At 52.3% G+C, this 23,435-nt stretch overlaps 1 protein-coding gene across 1 annotated transcript; it reads right to left on the bottom strand.

The window, feature by feature from the left end:
• Positions 1 to 986: 986 nt before the first annotated feature.
• On the bottom strand, positions 987 to 23,313 carry SLC25A25 (solute carrier family 25 member 25). Its single transcript, XM_042878717.1, is given in 11 exon segments — positions 987 to 2,052; positions 2,474 to 2,624; positions 3,036 to 3,203; positions 3,426 to 3,533; positions 3,653 to 3,805; positions 4,558 to 4,716; positions 5,437 to 5,548; positions 6,353 to 6,440; positions 6,529 to 6,655; positions 22,724 to 23,220; positions 23,223 to 23,313. Coding segments are annotated over 11 exon segments (1,839 nt in total). The 3' UTR covers positions 987 to 1,867.
• Between the last annotated feature and the right edge of the window lie 122 nt (positions 23,314 to 23,435).

Genomic DNA, 23,435 nt, shown 5'->3' with positions numbered 1-23,435 from the left:
ACTCCCCACGAACCAAACTCAGCAGCAGGATCTGCTGACCCGAAACACAACTGCAGCACCTCGGGTCCGAGGGCAAATTCCCTCCCACCTCAATGGAAAGTTTTCTTCAGTCGCCGAGTTTTCTCCCTCCTCCCCCTTCACAGATTCCCAGGATCGCTCTCCTTCAGCCCCTGTGACACCCAACCTCCACACACCTACTTTCCCAACTTGCCCCCAAACCCTCTCAGCCACGCGTGGAGGTGATGCCAAGCAAGGCGACCCCCGCGGCGCCCTCTGCCCTCATCCCTGCTTCCTCACCAGCTCCCTTCTCTCCCATGGCTTCCTGCTACAGCATTTCTCTGGGCTGAGGTCCTCCAGCAACAACCCCACGCTGGGGAAAGGCAGCTGAGTGCCCCAGATAAGGGACGCTACCGACTTCAGTGCCTCCCCCGCCACTCAGCTGTGTGATGTATGAAAACAGACAGAGAACTTTTTAATACAAGCACAGTAACAATATTTAAACAAGTCTATAAAAATAGTCTGGCATAAATCTGTTCAAATAAATACAAAATAAATATGCTTTAAGCAGTAAAACAGTGGAATGCAACGGTGGTCCATCTCGCCCAAAACGAAGAGTTGGATGAGGATCTCCCAGGCCTCAGCAGCCAGATCCTATCCACTAAAGTAGCCCATAACACAGAGAAATTTTAAAGCCGTCTCTTTCCCTTAGCCCTGCAAAAAGCACCCTTTGAAAGGAAAGCAAGCGTGTTTTCAGGACTGAACTGACATCTCCCAGTGACAACCAGCCCTTCCCTCACAGCCCCCCCCCCCCCGTGGCAGACAGACTCCTGGCTTGGGGACTCCATCCTGCTAATGCAAACCTGAACAGCAAACTACAAAGAGGTCTAAAGAGATTGGTAGCAGCACGGGCATGGGGCTTGGAAAGGTCCATCAGGCACCCTGGGCAGCGGGCAGAATGGAATGGAGGTCCGTGCAACGCTGCACAGAGGCTCACAGGAGCTGTGGAATAGTTGTTTAGTCATTGAAGCCATGCATCGAGGTGCCAGTCCACCCAGGGCTCTCCAGCCTTCCCCTTTCCAAGCTCCTGCTGAGTATAAGACAAGCCAGTCTGGCATGCAGAGGATACAGGCATGCAGGCTCTAGGCTGCTGCTTCTGTTAGTAAGTGCATCTTGTTAGTGGATTTATGAGACACACTTAAATCTATAAAAAATAAATAATCCTAATCCTTCATCAGGCTGGCCTAAGTAACATTCAGCCTGACTGGATAAACCACTGCCCACCAGCCCTCAAAATCAGAACAGTTCAAAAAAATCACTTTTCATGTCAAGTCTTGGAAGCAGAACATGAATATCTCCTACCCAAAGGAATATATGTAAACATAATGACAAGCCTGGTGTGGCAGCAGCTCCTCCACAAGGTTTGTACAAATCTGAACAACAGGTAGGAAGTTAACAACTGAATGGAAAAAGAAGCTCTTCCAGCAAGTCAGAAGGTGCTCATCTGCAGGCAAACAGCTCTGTACACGAATATGCTGAAAGCAGACTGTTCCCCAAATCTTTGCTACTTTGCCATACTGCTGGGAACTGACCTCAAACAAATGCCTTAAGACTGGGACTGGAGCTCAGCTCCCAGCCTCCCCAGAGGCCCAACAGAAAGGACCACGTGATGGTTTCTGCAGAGCTTCGAGCAGCACAGTGGCAAAGGACACCAGATCCTCCCCTCCCCTTCCCGACTCACAAACTATCAGAGATTTCACAGCTTTGCTTAGTCAGCTTAGTGTCGACACATTCACAGAATGAGAGATGACTGCACGTCTTGGGATCGAGCCCCAAGGTTTCAGAGTTCCAAGTCCTGGGCATCTCCTGGTCACCGTGACTGCACGCCCAGCGTCATCTTCAAGTTCTCATAAACCACGTAGCTGATGCTGACGGCTGGGATCACCTTCATGAAGTTAGGGGCCAGCCCACGGTAAAGGCCAAACGCTCCCTCGGTCTTCAGAATGTGTCTGAACAGTCCCCTCATGGTCACCTCGGGAGCGCCCTCCACAGAAGCTGCAACGCAAAGAGCCTCCATCAGTAAGGCGACCTGTGCCACACAAACACGAGGCCAACGCCTGTCTCACGGGGCAGCTCTGCATCACGCGCCTCCCACGGATGCTCACAGACCAAAGGTGCTCTGAGGAGAACAGCTAACTCGTCAGCGAGCCACGGCTGCGCTGCACATCACAGCCCTCTTCCCAAACTGCTCTGCAGATGCCACCAGCCCAAACCTCTCGGCTGAGGAAAGCAGGACTGCTCTGTCCCAGAAGCATCTGAGTGCAGAGGACAGCACAAAGTCCGCCGTCCAGCGTGGCACGCAGCCCTCTGCTCGGCAGCACGGCTGCTGTCGCAATGTTTGCACCGGAGGACCTTTACCCTGCTCAGAGACCGTGGCAGGAGCTCACACAACACACACAGTTCCCCAGGTTCTCACCTTGGGCCTGCATGCGTGTCCTCACAAGAGCCAGGGGGTAACTGGCAAGCTGCCCGCAGGTACTGGATATGGTGCCACAAGCCAAGAGGACAAAGACTCCGGGGTCAGCACTGTTGACAGCATAGCGTTGCAACCAGGCATTTTTCAGTGTCTGGAGGGAACAAGCTGGATGTTAGCAGTGAAGATGCAATCAGAAGAACAACAAGTTACATAAAAGATCTAGTACAAAGGCCCAGGGAGGTGCGTGCAATATCAGCCAGGCTTCTCAGATCTTTTGAAGTTACTGCCCCTTTAGGGGCCTGGGAGAATGAAAACCTTTAATTTGCTGCTGCAATTCTCTCAAAAAAGAAACATGGCATCAAGCATGGTGCCAAGTATGAAAGGAAAACCATCTTACTGGATTATCTTTTAGGCCATTTTGACTAAAACGCTTCATCTGTGCCCCTTAAGGCTGATCAGAAAAGCTTTGATAAGTTATTTAAACTCCTGTAGTAACAGCCTGGTCTGACTGATAAAGCTACACAAGCAGCACAGCCCCACAGAAGCATTAACAGCTCCATACCTCATACACTGCCAGGTCAATACCAGCATACGGAATGATTCCTAGCATGTTGGGAATGTAGCCTTTGTAGAAGGCAGCCATTCCTTCCTTGGAAAGGATGTTTTTGGCACAATCCAACATGCCTGAATACTGTCCTGTCTTCCTCAAAGCCATCCGTGTTTTCAGAACCTACAAGACAAGAATGAACGCCATTAAGATCTAAGGAGAATCAACAGGAGAAAAGATGCAACTCTTGAGAGCCAGGACGGTCAGGACTGCAGGGGTGTCATGTGAGCAGCATGACTGGGTATCAGCTTGCTTAACGAGTTCTCAGAACTCCGGGCAGGACATCAGCTCCCCTCCTGGCACCCTCCCATGACCCTGCAGGGGCTGCACTGCCAGTGCTCTCACCTCCATCGGATAGATGCTGCTCTGTGCGATGGCCCCAGCCAGAGAGCCAGCTAACAGTCGCTCGTGAATCCTCAGCATCTCCTGGTCAGTACCAATGAACCGCTTGATCTGTGGAAGCCAAGGCAGACAGACATTGAGCTTCACTGCCTTTCCCTCAGCCACGCTTTTCAGCTCGTCCTTCCGCAGCCCCCGCTGCGGTCAGATTCCTCCCAAGCTTTTTCCCTTACCTGCTCATAAGCCATGAACTTGATGGCAGATTCCGGTGCAATCTTCAGCACGTTGATGCCGTTCCCTCGCCACAGTGACCTGGTGCCACCCTCTCGGATCATTTGAGTAAAGCCACCAATGATGCACATGTTGTTACTGCGGGAGGCATGGACCTGGGAGAGAGAGAGAGAGTGAACCTGGATTAGTTCCAGTCCTGATTACGACAGCGTTACGTTCTTCTGTAATCCAGGGACAAAAGGGCACTTTTTTTATTTACCCAGAGATTTGCCAAGGCTTTAATCCCCTCTCAATAACTTCTACAATAGAAAAGCAAGCTTCTCTTCCTCTTTGTGAAGTCCAATGTTAACTAACGGATCTAATCAATACACCCCTCTGAAATGGGGAGAAAGGTTAAGCAGCCATCTCCAATACGTAGCACAGGGCCAGCTGCACAGAGCAGACTTCCCAGATGACTGGAGAGCAGGTACAGTGAGGAGGCAAACTGAAACTGGGTTTTTGTAACTCCTTTGTAACACACAATACTTGCATGGAACATCAGCTCTGTCAGCTCACCACCACAACCACTTAACACCCACAACTTGAACCTGTTTCACAAAAATCCAATTCATCCAGTGCTCTGAACCACAAAACTCTCCAACTATTGACAGTTTTCACATGCCTACCTCCCAAAAATGTCTCTCTATCTTTTCTAGTCGATGAAGGATAATTTGTTGACACGAATTTGACCACTCAAATCACCCCAAAAGACTCCCAAAATACCAACATAGGAGCTACATGGCTGACCCTAGCCAAAGTGCTATATCAAGTTAATGAACGTGATCACCTCCTCCATCCCACTCTGGCAAGAACATTAAGGGGATCAGTCTTCAGGCTATTCAAACAAACTGGAACTGTTCCATCATACCTGCATGAGCACCTTCAAGCGATCCAGGGGAGCTGTACAGGTTCTGGACACGGCACCTGCACCCCCACCTGCAACCAGATGTCTCCACCACATCCCTGTCTGCCTCTCTTCCACTGTGAACTCATCAGGGACAGTCAAATTCTCTCCCACATCAAAGATCTGCAAAAGAACAGATGATGTTGAGGATTTGTTTCACCAGCTAGCAAAACTGGTACAGTTTTACCTCTCTTTATCAGCACTAAGTATTGGAATAACCATCTTCATGACAGCAGCTTATCTGAAACCACCGACAGCTGTGTCTGGCTCCTGGGACTGCCTGTGCTACACCACCTCACCAGGGTTTAGCAGATTTGTTTGGAAGCTGGGAACTGCTAAACATTTGTCTTCATTAAAACACTGTGGATCACAGTAATGAACAGAATGATCAACTGTATATATGAAGTTTAAAAAAGATCATCTGTAGGCAGCTGTACAGGGACACAGCTGGGCCTCATTGGAACCTCATTACATGCTATTTGCACACACTGAAATATCACCAGGAAGGACGGCTGCCTGTCAAGTCCATTTCCAGTCTTAACAGGTTCTAAGCTGGCAGGATCTGGCCGCTGGTACAAGCTCTCAGATGCACAAGCCAAGTGAACATACATCTCCTTGCAGAATGTACAGTTGTTATCACCTGTGCCAGAGGCTTCAGAAGCAATGCCAGTGATGGGTGGCATGATAAAGGGACAGGACAGGAAGCAATTGGGCTTCAAGGGCTACAAAGCAGCAATCGAACCATGAAGAAAACGATAGAGACTGCTGATAGCAGCTCCCTGGGGTTATGGCTTTCACTGAGAACCCGGGGAAAAGACCACGAGCTGCTGTGGAGAAACCTACCGTGGAGTGCTTCCAGTACAGGATGATCTCAGGAATGTTCTCCACGGGGTGCAGCAGGTGATAATCTCGCCACTCGTTCCAGTCAATTGTCATCGTCCCATTCTTGTCCATGCTAAAAAAATTATCATTAGTGAGTACAGACTCCCACTGGCTGACAAATCTCTCCTCCCCTTCCCTTTGATTATTCAGACCTACACCAAAAAAAAAATAAAAGCTTTGCAAAGCAACTACTGAAAGACTTCCAAAGAGACAAGACAAAGCCAAGAAATCTTCTCCACACTGAAAACTGCAGAGAGATAGACATGGTCTCCCTCTTTTTCTCCCTTATTTCCCCTTTCACTGCACCACAGGAGTTGCTGTGCCCCCTCCTATCAAAGTCAGGCCAACTAATTTCCCAACTGAAGGGAAAAAAATACTTACTAGGTGACAGGACCCCAGAAGTGTCCCGTCCTTATTCTGACACACAGGCAAACAGACAGAGGGAGGGTTGCAGAGGAAAGAAAGAGGAAAAAAACAGCACAAATAAGTGGTTGTTAACATGTTAGTGCCACATGCAAAACGCACTCAGCATTTCCAAAGGGCAACTGCACATTCCCTCTTCAAAGCAGCAAGCTCAGGGCAGCAGGACAGTCAGACAGGAACAAACGCCATCAGCTCAGGTACAAGCCCTTCCCCACAAAAGTCCAACAAAGCAAGAACATTCTTACAGCAACTCTCCACAATAAATTACAGCATTAGAAGTGTTATTTAATTGGAAAAAAATCAAAACGAAGAGTAACAGGCAAAAGGAAGCAGCTGAAGTCTCCAGGAAGTGGATACAGGGCAGAAAAGAGGAGAAACGTTCCCTGTCCGCACGCTTCCTTCTCTCAACTCGAAGATCTTCTCAGAAAGACACAACAACCAGCTGAAGCCTCACCTCTTCAGGATTTTTTCAGCCTGCTGTTCAGAAATCTTGACTCCCAGGTCCCGAAGAGACTGTACGATCTCCTGGGCATCGATACGGCCTGCAGAGAGAAGGCACTGAGCTCAAGTACTTGTGTGACAAGTTGAAGCGAGCAATTGTCTGTCTGCGAGCAAGAGAAAGGTGCTTACCATCATTCTTCTTATCCAAGCTCTTGAAGACCAGCCTTAGCTTCTTTTCGTGATCCTGGAGATAGTGAACGAACTCCTCAAAGTCCAGCTGGCCATCCAGGTCCTTGTCTCCAGCCTTCACAATTTTCTGTTGAGGAGACAATCAAAAAACATCAGTTCCTTTGTTCATTCTGACGATCTGCCCCTTCCTCCACCGTAATTAAATATCGTTTCCTAAATTGCTTTGGCTTTCCTCCTCCCCTCACAAAGCAACAGACAATTATGAAATTTCCCCCAGGAAATTTGAGGAAAGCAGGAGAGTAGAAAGGTCACCTGATTCCAGGCAACTGCCTTCCAAAGTCAGCCAAATGCAATGCCTCACGTTGTTATTGGGGGTACTCTGCAACTATCGACTATCGAATCGCAGTCCTCTATCTTGATCAACACCTTACACAACATAATTTGAGAGCCTCCTTAGGGTCTAAGTGTGAGGCAACAACATTTGCATAGAAAATTAACTGCCAAAGTTGATGCAATAAAAAATAAGCCTGAACAGGAGAAGAATGCCATGCCTAATACGATCCCTAAAGAAGTATGCTACCCCTGGCAAGAACCAACTCCAACCAGAAAAAGCCTGTCCAGCCCCAGTGGGCACAGCAAAGATAAAAACCCCTATGAACTGGTTTAGGCACCCTGGAGCTACGTGCTTTAATTATACAGGTTTCCACGAGATGCATATAGAACAAGAGAAGGTTCTCAGTAGGACACAGCCAACATCCAGATTAGCTTGTGACGAGGTAACGACAAATTAACTCACTGCAGCATGGGGCAACGGCAGATGAACTGAGCTATCTCAGGGCACGTGGCTACTTGTTGACAGCAGAGGTAATCTCCAGGCTGCAAGAATGCAGCTCAGGGAGTTCCCATTTCCCTTCTTGCTTGGTCACTTGCCCTTGACAGCCTAGAAGTCTTTTTCAACACGGGTCAGGGAGTGACACTACAAGAGGTGTGACTCAGAGCACTTCATCACCTATGTTTTGGCTGTAATTCCTGTAACATTTAGGTGTGCAGCAGTTGGGCTGTCACAGAGGTTTCAAACCAAGGCCAACCCTCTAATCACAGTATTTTGTTCAAGGTTGCTCAGGTTTATCTATTACCTCTGAAGCCTACGGTGGCATTTCCTCAGCCCAAGGACACTGGTTTCCTTCATTAGCCTTAAGCTTGTATTTCAATGCTGTTTTCAATGGTTTCAAGACTACATGCTTCGCCATTCAAAATCTGTCTTCCTCTCACCCCATCACGTCCTGTCCTTTCAGCCCTAATGCTATGAGGATTAGTTCCAACCATCTTATCAGCCTTAAATAAGAAAGCGCCGTCCCAGCTGCGCTGACCTTTGAGGTGTGCCCAGTATTCTTAATCTGCAATTTATCATATGACTGTTGTAAAGTTCAGACAGGGCCCCGCATCTACCTTGTGGGCTAAAGATAGAGCAGCACCTCTCACATGTCAGCGGGTTGGCATCTGACAGCTGAATCAGGGCTTCCCTCTCGCTGGCAAACCCCAGCAGCTGACAGTCACAAATAATTCAGAGGCGTTTGCTGCAGGAGAGATGTGACTGTGCAACTGTGCTCTACCTCTCTGCTTCCCTAGCAGCAGCAATGTGCAATGAGCCATCAGAGACTGCACGCTGCCACTGCCGCCCTGGGCAGGAAATACACTGCCCCTGTAGAGCAGCGACCCGCAAGGGTTCTTGTACATGTGTAAAGGACAAGAATGTAAAGAGAGGCGAACAGACCTCAGTCCACAGCTCCTGGATTTAACAGCAAGGATGACATCTCAGCATAGCGATCTGCTGGCTGGCAGTGGTGCTCACTGCAAGTGTTTCTATGCGCCTGCACTATGCATGCCCTCAGCACACACAGGACCCCCCACATCTAAAAGCCATCTCCATTTGTGCACCTGCACAAAGGCATAAGAAGGCCAGCCAGCTCAGCAGCTCAGCCTCAGCTCCTGTGCTCCTGGGAAATGGTGTGCAGGGATGGGGCAGAGCGCAGGGCAGAGCGCAGGGCAGAGCAGGCCCACTCAGCTGCTGTAAGAATGGAGAGGCTCTTGCACAAGCTCCCAGCAGCACACCCTGCACAGCCCGCGCCAGCAACACGTGGCTGCTGCAGAAACCACTCATCTCGTCACAGGGCGTGCGGGGGAGGAAAAGGAAGAGGATATGAAGCCTTCAGCATGAGCAGAGGGTTTGGAAAACCCCTTTTTCCCTATTTAAACAGGTCGATCGGTTTAAGCGGTGGGCTCCTCTCAGATTGGAATCAAAAGAACCAAAATGAGGTGTGCTTTCACAACAGCCCCCCACCAAGCGGCACGCAGCCCCAAATCCAACGCAGCCCCAAATCCAACGCAGCCCCAAGGAGCTCACGGCACTCCAAACAGCCCAGGGGCTCAGCCCCGCTCCCCCTACAGCCATACCTGCTTCCACTGGCGGTATGTGGAGAACTCCTGGGAGGGGATGAAGAGGCTGAGGCGGAAGATAGACTTGAGCTCGGCCGGCAGCCCCTTCGACTCGAAGTACTCAAACTCTGCCTGCGACTGCCCCAGCACTGGCACATAGAGACAGAGGCAGAGCATCTTCCTGTGGCCCACGCTCGGCTGCGCTGCTCGGACAGGCCAGGAAGGACGCAGCGCCGACAGACTCCCGGCGTTAATTTCAGTGCGTGGTGGGAAGGAAATGCCGGCGTGTCTCATGACACATGCCTATGAGCTCCCCGGCTCCAGTGGGATTGGCTGCTCAAGCCCTGCCCTTCTACTTAAAAGGCAAGCGGTAGCAGCCACGGCCCTCCCCAATGGAGACGGCTGCCAACAGCCTCTCACGAGGCCTCCAGCACTGGCACTGGGCTCCCAGTACAGTCCCGGTGCCCCTGGAGCTGGCCCTGCCCTCTGCCCATCTCACCCCAGGTCTGCATGCTGCTCTGCAGGGCCTTGGGCACTGCCTCTGCCTCCGTGAGACACGAGAGGCTTCCCCACCTTCCTCTTCCTGAATTCCCAGGAATGTCCGGCTTAAGGAAAAGCTCTGGAATCCCACATTTATAGAGGTCACTGAGCCGTTCCAGAACTCAGTGGTGTTGCTGAGAGGATTGCCATCAAACAGGCCGTGCCCAGAGCTCCAGCACAGCCCCAGCTGCTCCCAGCCCAGCCTCCACAGCAGCTGCAGCCCCCACCTGTCCTTCCTCCTCTCCCAGTGACAATTAAGCACTGTGGTTGGTTATGGCCTAACAGAGAACAGAGGCCTGGGCAGAACCACCTTTTCCAGTTCCTGCCCCTGTGGATGTAACCACCCTGCAAGCAGCTGTCTGGGCTTCACGGATAACAAGTCCAGCAAAGTCCACACACATCACTTTGTGTAATTACAGGCTTTGGAGCATATAGTGGAACTCAATGTACGGGATAGCACCCAGCTCTGGGGCGAAAGTACCAAAGGATGCAGAGCTGCAACTGCCAACATAAACCATACAACAAAGCTCGAGCTTTGATATTTGCCAGAGGAGCTGTCGCGCGGGGAAGCCCCAAGAGCACACAGCCATTAGCCAGCTTCCAAACACCACAATGCCATCTGCACTCCAGGTAACACAGCATGTCTGTCAAACTGGTTCCAGCCAGCCATGCTAACTGCTTTCCCGGCCGCTGCAACATTATCCCGTGTTTGCTCTGCTCAAACAGTGCCAACCAGCACAAAGTCCAGCAGGCGCTCCTCCTCGGACCTCGGTGCACTGGGGTTGGGATGTCCATGCAGGGTATTTTGTCCTTTAGGAGTAAAGAAAGCTGAGGTCTGTAACAAGCTGCTCGTGGAGCCGCACAGCAGTGACTTGAAGTGGGAATGTTCGAGCAGAGGGGTTATTTTAAGGCTTACTAAAACGGGGTGCCAGCAGCAGGGTGCCGTTGGGAGCCGTGACCGTGAAGGCTTCCCATGCCCTTCTGGCACCTCACCTGCCACCGCGTTACCTAACCAGGCTTAACCTGCTCCTGCTGACGTCCCCGCACGGCAACGGGATCTTCTCAGGCTTCAGATCCTCTTAGGGATCAGCTGCAACAGCTCACTGCACGCCAACCCACAGCGTCCACCCATGACTGCAATGCTACGGATGGGAACGGACAAAATCAATGCTTTCAGCACCCAGAGCAGCCCCCCACCCCACGTGCGGGTGCCAAAGGAACAAATATAACTGAGATTTGCCCACCGAGCCTCGAGATCCTCCGTGCTCCTACCCACGAGATGCCAAGCATCACTATTTGAGCTGCTGGCAGCTCGGTTGCTATGCCAACATGATGCAGATTTTCCTAATAAACTCCATCTCCAGTTAGCAGCGAGAACAAAAGGTAGAATCTGCACATTTTAGGGAAGAAAGCCTACTGCCTACGTCACAGGAAAGGAGAGAGGTAATGATGTTAAGAAAGCTGATTTACACAGGGTATTAATTACAGGAGAGGGAGCTGAGAAGGAGAGATGGATTACGAGTGAAGTTTATACCAGCAATTCAGGCTATAATGATGAAGGGAATTTTAAAAAGCATTTGCAGGGTTTTAGGTTTCGTCAAAAATAATAATCGTAATAATCCTGGTAAACCTGGAAGTGCTCAAAGCCAGGCAGGCCCAGGGCCCAGCACGTGCACGGCCACGGAGCCTCAGGCACAGGACCTGCGGGCGGCCGTGGATGGGACGCAGCCTCACCAATGCCTCCAGCTGCAGGAGAGCCAAATGCACACCTTCTATGGGATGTTCACTCTTCTTGCTGTCAAGGACCCTGCAAACTCATTGTCCATTTTGTTCATAGGATTTGGCTCTCGTTTAAGTGTTGCATGAGTTATGACACCCCGCTGTTCCAACGCTGACATTCCTAGTCATTTCTACTCTTTTAGGCATCTGCTTCATCACTGCTGAACTACATCGGCTCCAGAAGGTACCTCCCGAAGATGGGAGGACGCAGCCATACAAGGATGCTGTTTAATTTTGAATTTACTCTGCTAAAAAAAAAAGGACTCTAAAAATACCAAGTGCCAGCACGCGTCACAGTCACATAGCTCACATCCTCCTCTGGAGACAGAGCAGCCTGCTGGGTAGGTGCACCTATGCTCGAAGTTTCTGCTGGTCCTGCTGACTTGGTGTTTGTCATTTCTGGAGGCTAGCTTATAATTAATTGTCCAGGACAGAAGGTTCTCACAAATCACAAAGACATCCTTTGTGTAGGAAGGAGGGGAGTTAATCATTGAAGAGACCCCAGCAGAGCAGAGAGCGGCGGTCAGCCAAGCCCGTGCAAGGGGAAGGGAACGGCCAGGAAGGGCTGACCCACAACGTCAGAACGTGTTGTAAAGGTGAGCAGGAGGGGTGAGCTGTGCAGTGACAACACACAGATCCAAAGTTACAAGTCCACCTGGTGACATCAGGGGCAGGCCGTCCCTGTCCTGTGCACACACACCCCGAGCCAACACGGGACATTTTCAATCAGCATTTTCTTCTCTATTCATCGGAACCGTTACCTGCAGGGGGAGCACAGCTGAGTCACCCCGAGCAGAAGGGCTGGGATGAAGCCTCCCCAGCCAGGTCGATCACACATACGTTGCTTGCAGTGTCAGGCAGTGCTCGGGATGATTCAGCAGACACCTACAGCAGCTCAGACAGCACAACGTGGCACCCAGCTAACTTATCCCAAGGTCACGGCGTTCCATGGCAGAACAGAAACCACGAGTCCCCAATTTCTTTACACATCATGTAGCATTAGGTTGCTCGCACAGTGAGTTATCATCTATCCCTTATGCTGTTCTGTGCTTTTTGCAGTGCTTCTCCTTGATGGGCAATCAGAGCACAGATATATCATCAAGCTCACAAGTTACTGGCTGTCAGCTGAGCCACGGTGACAGGATGCAGCATTAGCTGCTCTGCAGTGCAAGGTAAACCAGATCTCCATAATCCTCAGCAGAAGAGCTTTACTCAGTGTTTCACTTCACAATCAGGGCAGGCTAAAATTACACAGCCACAACCTCCCAGCAGATGGGCAGTTACTTCCTAAGCTGCAATAACTCCATTTTATCACATCCTTATCCCTCAGCTATTTCTGCATTAGCCAATTTTAGGGTTCCTATGCAACAAAGCTTCTCAGGGTCATACAGGCAAGAGATCAGTATCAACTCCCTCCCCATGTCAGAGAGCTCCATTTGCAGGTGTGAACAGATGGACTCTCCCGGACTGAAGGAGCACTGTTCCCTCAGAAGGGAACAGAGATCTGCAGCCCTGCTCCTCCATCACAGCCTCCTTCAGTCCTGAGCCTCTGTCCTTCTTCAACCTCTGCACACAAAAGTCCTCTCCTTCTCTAAGTACACATTCCAGGTTCTGGAGGAGATGCGCGGTGCCAGCTGCTATCAGTAGGGCTGAAGGCAGAAGTCCCTGCAGATGTTTCAGCCCGATTCAGGCAGGGAGTGGCTTCTGCTCTGCAGGAACAGAGATGCCACCCTGCTGCTTCCCTCTGAAGCATCAGCAAAGGGCATTAAGCCCTCCTGCAACCTGACCGTGTCCATTCCCTATTTCAGAGAGCAATCCCACAGCAGCAGCACCAATTCCCTGCCCGAGCAGACGCATCCTGCAGTCACCCACTGTGTGCTGCAGCCCTCCTAGCTGCTCAGGGGACATCACTCAGCCCCTCCCCAATAATCTCAGCTCACACCCTTGGTCACAACCCGCATGAAGTCAGAGCTGACTGCATCATCCTCAGGAGACACAGACAGCATTCCCTCCTCCTCGAGGATAACCTGGAGCTGCCATCAGCCAGCACCGTGCTACGCGGCCAGCAGAGAACTGAGCTGCTTTTGTTCACCTCCTCCCAGACAAAGCCTTACTGGTTATCCTCTGCCACCACCTCCCCACCCCGGGAAGTTCCCATCCTCACACAGATTGAGGTCTCCTCCTTATGCCACTCACTCCCGTGGGACAGCCATTGCCATCTGCAGGCTGTGCCATTCCAGCCATACACCAAGTACTGGTTTGCTCCTAATAACACTAGTTCCTTATGGAGCCATGAGGAGTGACCAGGGATTGACCAGGAGATTTTAGGATCTGTTGGACTCTCTACTAGTCTCTGGTGTAGCTCAAGGACTCCCCACCAACCTTCACTATCACTGCCAGCCCTCTGAGTTACACTGCTTGCAAGTCACCTTCTAGACCCATAGACTCCCCGTTTTTTCCCCGTAGAACACCACGTCTGCAAGGTCACATCACCTCTTTGCAGTCATTACCTCGGTCCCTCTGCTTCCAGCATGCAAACACATCAGACCCCACTCACTATCGCTGACCCCCTCCCAAAACACACACACAGCAGCTACACTTCCCTGCACACCCGCGCTCCCGCACGCCATGCGCTCCGGCCTCAGGATGTCCCATTACCTTTGGAAAATGCTCTGCGGGTCCAACCACCAGGAGGATAGTTGGTCTCCTCTCAGTGGGGTCAGTCCCTCTGTCCTGTGGCTTCCCCAGCACCTTTGGCCCTTTCTCCCCGGGGCCTGGCAGCGGGGTGGCGTTTCTGGCCTCATCGTCTTTTCCATCAGCAGGACCTTGGCATGTGGCCCCGGGAAGGAAGCTAGATAGAAAACGCCAAAGGCTCTGCAGCATCGCTGCTCCGGCGAGCAAAGCCGGCGTGCCGGGAGCCGCCCGGGCTGCGCTACCGGGATGGGAACGGCACGGCAGGCAGCGGGAGCTCCAACCCGGCGACTCCACGGGCTGGGATTGTGTGCAGCCCCGCTCCCGCAGACGCTTCCTGCCTTTTGAAATTGTTGCTACTGCAGTCGTGCCCGGCCTGACAAGCAGCTCATCGCACAAGAGCCTCACAATTCCGACGGCAACGAGACAAAGCGCCAGCTCTCCCGTACTCCAAGGAGCAAAGCTTTGGAGGACGCTAAGATAGAAAAAGAGGAAAGCTCAAACCGGGCGCTGCCAGAGAGCCGGCGGGTCCCGACAGCACACGGGGCCGAGCGCCGGGCTGTGCCCCACTGCAGCAGCGCGCAGCCAATCGCCGCTCCCAGCGCCGCGGGGCTCCGGGGCGAGCAGCGCGCAGCCGGGAGCGCGCCGGCACCGCGGGGAGCGCGCCGGAGGGTGGAGGGCTGCGGCCCGGGGTGGCTCGGGGCCGCTCCGATCGCTCACATCGCCGCTCCGATCCCAGGGCTCCACGGTGGGGCTTTGTTCGGGCAGCAGATGGTTCTCTGCGGGGATGAGCGCTTTTCCTGGCCGCGGCTGAATTAACCTCGAGCTGCACCCTCTCTCTCCGCTCTATTATAGTCTCATCCTCCACTACAATAGCTCTTTGGTGTTGCATTATGCTTCTGCCATTTGGCTTTCAGAGCGACGAGCTTGCAAAGCGTTTACGGCCATTCATGTGCGCAAGGGCCGATAGGCTGTGGTTCACTATCGCCGATCGGCCCAACGATGCACACATCCATCAGTACACAGCGCCGTGCAGCTCCTCTCCTAGCAGAACGGGGGTGTTCGGCCTGGAGAAGAGAAAGCTCTTGGGAGACCTCACTGCAGCCTTCCAATGCTTGGATGGAGCGGATAAAGAGGAGAGAAATCGACTTCTTACATGGGCAGGCAGTAATGGGACAAGGGGGGGTGGTTTTAAACTGAAAGAGTGGAAATTTAGATATTACAAGGAAATTGTTCACCCAGAGGGCAGGGAGGTCACGGCACTGTTGCCCAGAGCTGTGGGTGCCCCAACCCTGCAGGTGCCCAGGCCAGGCTGGATGGAACCCTGTGCAACCTGAGCTGGTCCCTGATTTGGAGGTTGGCAGCCCTTCCATGCTGCAGGGGGTCAGAACTGAATCATCTTCAAGGTCCCTTCCGACCCAAGCCATTCTGTGATTCAAGTTTCCTCTGCGGCCCGAGGGCTTTACCCATCCCCACACCTGCAGGAGGAGGCATTACACAGCCTGCTTGCACAGCACTGCTGCTCTCCTGCTGGGTCCCAGCAGCACAAAGCAAAGCTCCATGCTGAGGCTCCCACCCACCGTGAGCTCCAGGGCCTCTGCCAGACCGCTGCTTCCACTTCTTAACCTTTGACAGCAGCAGCCCACAGAGAACCTGTGTCTTACAGCTATTAGATATGGAAGTACGTGCCCAAACTGGAAGAACTCCAAGCTGCGGGCAGCCCGTTTTTTAGGACAACACTCGACGTCACACTTACAGGAACTTGTGAGTGCTGAATTCCTTTCACCAACCTGAGTAATGGAAAAAGAGACAAGCACACAGAAGACTTCACATAAAAGAAAGAATTCTTCTGCAAATACGCTTCAGCGTTACTTAATGGGAAAAAAATGCAGTTTAAATATAAAAGTCTACAGCCCCGCTCTGGACTGTGCCATCCCCCACACTGCCATCCTGATCCTTTAAGGTGATGTTTTAAAGTTTCTCACTGAACCACAAGGAGGAACAAAGCAGTTGTCCTGAACTGGTACAGCTCATCAAAATCAGCCTTCAGTAGCCTAAGGCTACAGACTGCCAAGAAGCTGCGAGCTGTTCTGACGCTGATGCTCCAGGAGCTCAGCCCATAGACCCACAGCAAGTACAGATGTGAAGACATGAGGGCAAAGCAGATGAGTGGGACTCAGGATCACAGTGCTGAGCTGCTACACAGAGACCTGTGAGAGCAGCTAACACTGTGGGATACAACCACTGAGTTTCTCCGTGATGTGTGTGCTTATGTTTGGGGTGGACACGTGGCACAGACCCCATCTTCCTTTGCTCATGCAGAATTTGCACGGTAAAATAGTAATTTGTGCAAGAAAATACATGCCCAGGGTGCAATTACAGCAGAAACACAGCAACACTTCTTCAGCCTTTGTCCTTGCTGAAGGAAACCTCAGAGGAATTCTTCCACCGCGCTAATCCACACGGCTCCTGGAGAGCACAGCCTTTTCTAATCATATTTAGAAAGGGGAAGGAAAAAAAAAAGCATTTATTTTACCAAGTGAGGAATTTTATTAGGTCAGAACAATAAAGCGACTAATGGAGAGATGATGATAGCCGGAGGCAAAGCAGCTGCTCCCTGCAGGGAGCTGGGACGCAAGTGTTGTCCCACTGACAGCACCAGGCAGCCAGCCACTCACACATCAAAGGTGCAACAGACTCAGCAGGTCGGGTCCAGCCTGAACCAGAGCAGGGGAACAGATGAGGAACAGACACTCATCTGATCTAGAAATCACGAGCCCAGGTCACACCAAAACACACTGCCCAACCCAACCCCCTCGGTTCTTCAGCTGTTTCCATGAACCAAAGAGATCTTTAAGAGGGGGAAGCAGCACGAGTGACCTGCAGGCAGCAGGTGCCCACAGCAGAGCCCTGTGCCCAGCATCACCGAGGTGGGCTGTCCTTGGGTAACCAGAGGAGAGGGCAATGAAGCCATGCAATCCATCCAGATGGAGACAAAGGAGAAAGGAAAGAGCAAAAAGAATGACGTGTGCTTAGCTGAAGCAGTATTTTCCTTGTACTGCAAGCTGGCAAAGGGAAGTCTCTTTGAGTAGCAAAACCAAGGTATTTTGTGAGCTCTTTGACCCCATCCTGCAGATGCAGCTCAGCTCTGGGGCAGGCACTGTGCCCCTCGTGCTGGTGGCACCAGGCAGAACCCAGCCTCAGGATACTTGCTTTCAGATGGCCCTTGGAAGAATCCTGAGCAAAAACACGGCGTTTTCCAGCAAGAATCCGAGCAGACAACTAGCTCACACATAAAAAATGCAGGAGGGAGGGTGAAGAGGAAGGGGCAGAGAGATGGGAGCAGCAATCCCCATCCCCCGGTGCAGGAGAGCTGCTACAGCGGTCGCCTCCTGGGATCCTGGTGTGACCCCAGCAGTGACTCAGGCAGGAGGAGCTGCCAGGACACCCGAGCAGGGGCTGCGGCGCGTGTGGCACCCGAGGTTGGCCTCATACACCCAGTTCTCATCTTTCCAAACGTCACTCCTGAAAGACAAGACTTCACGTAAGGATATTCTACTTTTTCTAAGAGAGCTGAAATAAAATCCAGAAACGCTGCGCAGGGTTTTTACAGCGCGCTGCCAAACATCTTGGCTGCTGCTGCTTAAATAATTAAGCCGTCTGGTGACATTCAGCCACGTTAATTTATTGAGGTGACACAACAGAGCGCTGCAACAAAATCTGGCCACCTCTCTGCAGGAACCCCAGCACAGCCACCAGCTGCCCCAGCCCATGGACTGGGCAATGGGGCCAGTGCCAAGCAGACACCAACCACTGGGTTCCATCACATGGAGGCTGAGCACTGACCAAGAGAAAGGGCATCTGTAATACCCCGAAATCAGAAAGGGACAAGAATGCCACGTACCAAAGTGACAGGAAAGTGGCTGTTGGGAAATGATTCCCCCAGCCTGGGCTCTGTGCACACTGTGGCCTCGCATACCAAACAGCTTCGCCTTTCCAGCACCTCACGATCCAACAATTTCAGCAATTTCTCTTAAAGCAGAGTTCTCCTGCCTGGAGCCTCAGCTCACCACATGGAATGCAGGAAAACGAAGGCACCTCCACTGCCGTCCCACAGCAATGATGCATCTGCTTTCTTCACTCGAGACAAAGTCTGGGGCGTCATTAAAGCGTGCTCATGTCCCACATTCAGAGGGACAAATATAGCCATAGGACATGAACAAGAACAAAGACTCATTTACCATTTTTCTTTCAGACCTACTTGTGGCAACACTCCCTCCCCCACGCCCCCTGCCAGCACCACACCACACTATGGGCACAGAACTGCAGCGCTCCCCACGTTGCAGGGCTTGTGAGCAGGACACCAAGTCCTCACAGCAGTTCTGGTGCTATTTCATTAACACGTGTCAACCACTCGAGTAGTCGGCTCACATTCGGCCAGAACTGTCACTGGCCTTTGTTTCTTTACCAGCCAACTCCCACCAACCACTCTGCAGCTCAGGGTTTTTCCACCTGCTCTTATCTCTCAGTAACTACTCCATTTTCTTCCCCCTCCCTGAGCTGACCCACAGTCAATGCCCGGATCCAGAGGAGACATTTCACATTATACTTCCCAAGGAATTCAGCAGAACACAGCCCTGTGCTTCTGCAAGGCTGCGTCTCATCGCACCAGTGCTAAGCATCAGTGTGCTCAAACCCAAGCTGTGTCTGCATCTCAGCAGCCCGGCTGCAATCCTGCAGCCCTTATCGGCCATAACTGGGCTAAAGGTCCCAGCTAAAGAAACCCACGAGCTGCCAGGTAGGCAAAGCACCATGCTGGAAGGACACTGCTGGGTCACACCTCTCAGGGGCTGCACGTCTGTCCTGCAGGTACACAACCAGAGAGCAACAGCTGAGGTTTACATGCACAGAAATGAGCAGTGGCGCAGCAAGAGCGAGTTCCCCTTGCATGCATCTACACCCCAAGCTCGCTTCTAGCCTTTCTCAGTGGACTGCACTGCGATGCCTGGTGAGCAGACACCAGTCACACAGGCACCAGCCTGCCTTACACCACTCCCAAGGCCCTGCAGCACCTGCCAGGAACTCATCTGCTGGATTACAAAGCATGCATCCGTGCCTTCCGCGCATCTGAGCCACTGAATGCACACCAACTCCTGTGCCTGCCACAGATTCGAAGGGTTTATCTACAGTGAAATCGTTGACCCACAGTTTTGCTCTTGCAGCACATTTCCCAAACACGTGGAAACAAGGCTCTCAAACCACACATTTCATAACTTGCAAGGAGCAACAGGTCTCAGCTCCCTGCAGAGCAGCGAACGAACGTCATCTTCCTTGCTCCGTGTTCCAAAAGGACGTTACCCACAGACATCTGAAGTTATTTAACGTGTTGTAACGCTAGCTGCAATCGCCTGCAGACTGCTCAGGACATCCAACTCAGTCCTCCAGGATCAGCCAGTAAAAGGTGGGTGGTTGGGAAGCTGTTGGCAAATGCTTTCAGCAGCAGGAAGGCGATCAGCTGGAATTTCAGACTGTAACACTGCTCCATTTGTTTGATTATGACCTCATATTGCTCAACCCTTAACAATTAATTACAAGGGCCTGGCTACAAGCCTCCAACTGCCCCAACAGGGTTCAGCACATCTTTATGGTTTGTGTCTTGTTTAAATGTGTACGGCTTCAGAGAGATAGTTTGGTCTAGATTACAGAACAGAGTTTTGCTCATTTTTAATCACAAGCAGGGTGCTGTGACTCACTAAGAACTCAGGTCACCTATTTCCAGATGACTGACAGTAGGAATGAGGTGAAAGCACTGCACAGGAATGGCCCTCTCAGTCCCGTACAGTTGCTCAGAGTTATGGCATGTTATGCACTGTAAAGAGCAGTCAAAAGATCAGAGAGTAAAACAGTTACAGAAATAAAGAGTCTAAACTAAAAATCAAGTGAAGAAATAAGATTGAATCTTTCTATCATATCAATTACAAACTTGAAGAGTACTTCTGTCACAGAACCACTTGCAACAGAGCTAACTGAGCAGGAACCAGGAGGGCACGGTGCTCCCCAGCAGCTGGAACAGCCCAAGGGTTATCCCAAAAAATAAAGCTGCTCAGAGGAGCCCAGAGCCAAGCAAGCTTTGCAGCAGCACAGTTATGGTCCTTCAGTACAGGTGAAAGCAGAACTTGAGTGGACAGAGCTTTGAGATTGCAGAGGAGATAATAAGCAAAGAACATTGTGATGAAAGCCAACATGAAGATTTCAGCAGTGAGATGGAGGAGCTGACACCCAGGCAGCAAGGGGCAGCCATCTGCATGGCTCCAAGAGACAACAGCATCTCAAGGCCAAGGAGGAGAGCCCAGTTACAGCAAAGGCACACAGACCGTTACGGCCGCAAAGAAACAAGGGTTATGTTTGCTCTGTTTCTTAACTCAGAGTCCCCCAGAAGGGGCTCAGCTCTGCGAAGGGGCTGCACTCCGTTGTCTCTATGCAGCAGGGATGAGTTGCACCAGGGCAGAGCTGCCCAGCCCACAGCAGCAGGGAAGCTCCAGACAGCACTCCAGGTCAGGGTCAGCAGGAAAACAATCACGTGAGCACATGCAGAAATACTTTGACTACACAGCCTTCAGCTACATCACATATATATCTCCAGATAAAAAGTAGAGAACAGTTCCGGTTCAACAACCCTTATTTCCATTAAACACATACTTCAGTTCCATAAATCTACACAGATATCTTCAGGACAACTTAGGAAGTAGTAAAATGAGCTCAACTGCTCCAGAGGCAGATGTAATTGAGCAGCAGAACGTCCCTTTATGCAGTAGGACAAGGAAGCCTGTAAAATGTTGTTCACATGGTTATCACTTTACTGCTCAAGCAAAGTGAGGTATGCGAATTGCTCTGTGCAACCAGCTCAAACAAGCGGTGCTCTGGAAGGCTCACTGCCCTGGCATCCTGTATTTGTAAAACAGCTTCAAGATAACAGCAGGAATTTAAAATAAAACCTCTCTGATGATATCAGCAAATTCCACCTCAAAAGGCAGGGATGTGTGGCTGCCTGCTCTGGCCATGCTGAAGGCCGCCCCTGGGGACGCAGGGATGTTCTGAGTGCTGCAGAGGGCTTTATCTCAGTAAGAACTCCGAGGTTCTGGAGGAGCCAAAACATTGCTCATTTTCCTTTCAAGCTGCAGCCCAAAACAATCACTGTTGCTGCAAGAACTTTTGGCCAACTGACACCAAGAGATCAGTAAAGCTTGTGGACAACATGGCATTACAAGGCAGGAGGGTTGCACCCACATCCAGCACACTGCACTGTGACACAGAAAGATACAAGGTACCTGAGCCACAGTCATTTACTACTCACAACCCATGTGATTTATGCTTAACTTGGCCTTCAAACACTGCGTTTTCACCCTGATCCTTAAACACTTTTCTTGAGTGTGACTTCACATTGCTGAGCGTCATTATTGGCTAAGGACAGAGAAGGAAAAAAGAATGCTTTTATTAATAGAACTCTCTGGGAAACAGGAAGTTTATTCAATCTTCCCTAAAAGATGACACAAGGCAGAGGTTTTCCAGCCAGCTCTCCAAGGGCTGCTCTCAGGAATCAAACTGGAGTTCTGAACTCTGCATCCTCGTTCTTAACAAATGCTAATTGTCACATTGCTGAAGGGAACCCTGCAATACCAGCAGTGCCCCATCAGCTCTCTTTATCCAACCAGCTGCTTCCTGCACAGCTGAACAGTGAGCAGAGGAAGCAAAGGGCTGAGGAACAATCCCGATGGCTGAGGGCTCACAGAAGCAGCACTGCCGTCCACAGTGCTTCCCCTGCACAGAGCAGCTCCAGACCCTGCAGAACGCTTCTTCTCTGCTGCTCCTGCAGCACAGCAAGCAGAGCAGCTTTGCTGGAAAGCAAGAAAGCATTTTGTTTTGCAGAGCATCCTCCCAGCCTGGAAAACTTCAGGCTGTATTGGATAACAGGCTCAGAAAGAAGAGGGAATGCCAAGTGAGATGGGTGGGCATCAGCACAGGATGTTCTAGCAAGTGAGAGCCTGCTGCCAGAACTAAGGGATCAGGCACCCATGGGTGGCAGCAAGTCAGCATCTCACGGGCACGCAGAGGTGATTGATGGGGCACAGTCAGGTCCTGTTACCAAAGCGCACACTGTAGAAAATCACCATGGCACTGATGTTATTTTTAGAAGCAGCACAACTAAATCACTCACACGATGCTCACGCTGCCAAAGTGTTCCGGAGGAAGATGCCAACCAAGAAGCACTATTAGAAAACAAGGCTTCGGAGAGCCAAAGTTGGAAAGGCAGCGGCGACTTCGGGATGGGTGGATGCACACAGAGGGGCTGAAAGGAGGTACGCTGTCCCGGTTCTGGGAGCAGTGACAGCTGTCACTTGGGTCAGCTCTCAGGGACTCAGCAGTGCCCTCCGCCCTCCTGCAGGAAGGATGTGCTGTGCAGTGCCAAACCCCGGCCGCAGCCACGCGTACCGACAGCGCTCGGCTTTCGTCCGGCCCTGCGCCCGAGGCACCGCGCAGCAACGAGCCGCACACGAGGGCAGGCGCAGCGCCGACCCACGCTGCTCGTGCCGAACCCCGAAGCTCGGAGCCCAACACGCACAGCGCCGCACGGCACCAACGCTCTCGGCCCTCCCCAGGTGAGGCAGAACGCCGTCGCAAGCCCCGGCCGGCCGAGGTCCGGGAGCAGCGTTACCCCCCCCGCCGCTTCAGCCCCGGCGCCGCCGCTCACCAGCAGGTCCAGCTCGGTGCGGTGCAGCCCGAGGCGGCCCAGCCCCACGGCCAGGTCGTGGATGCAGAGCGCGCCGTCGCGGTTCACGTCCAACTTCTGGAACAGGGCGCGGAGCCGCCGATCCTGCTCGGAAGCCTCGCACACCGCTCTTCCGCAGGACCCGCCGCCGCCGCTCCCTTCGGCGCCAGGACCGGGCGTGGCGGCGGCCCGCGGGGAGCCACAGGGGCACAGCACGCCGCTCACCACCGGGGAAGCCAACGAGCGCCGCGCCCCCGGCATGATCCCGCCGGCCGCCCGCTCCTCACGCCCGCCGCCGGCAAATGGCGACGCTTCCGCCACCGGCGCCGCGAGGAACCGACGCGGACCGCTTCCGCCTTCGCGCCACACGGCGCCGCCGCCACGTGACGCCCCCCGCCGACCAATGGGAGCGGCCCCCGCCGGCCAACGCGCCACCGCCCACAGCCCGGCCTCCACGCGCACCCGGCGAGTGGGCGGGTGACGTCATACAGACGCCTTCCCCTCCACCAATCGGAACGCAGCGCCGCCGCGGCCGGAAAAAGGCGGTACAAGATCCTAGGGCAGGACGCCATTGGCTAAACGTTGAGGCGTAACCGAGGGTAAAGGCACAACCGCTCCAATCAGATTGGGAGCCAGGGCCTCATTTGGATCTTGATGGACGTGGCATGCATCCAGTAGCTTCCAGAGGAGGGCG

The sequence above is a fragment of the Lagopus leucura genome, unplaced genomic scaffold (genome assembly GCF_019238085.1).
Source record: "Lagopus leucura isolate 7727_CA_CO unplaced genomic scaffold, USGS_WTPT01 Super-Scaffold_100022, whole genome shotgun sequence".
Classification (NCBI taxonomy): domain Eukaryota; kingdom Metazoa; phylum Chordata; class Aves; order Galliformes; family Phasianidae; genus Lagopus; species Lagopus leucura.
The sequence above is the reverse complement of the archived record's forward strand: the minus strand, read 5'-3'. Positions and strand labels throughout refer to the sequence as shown.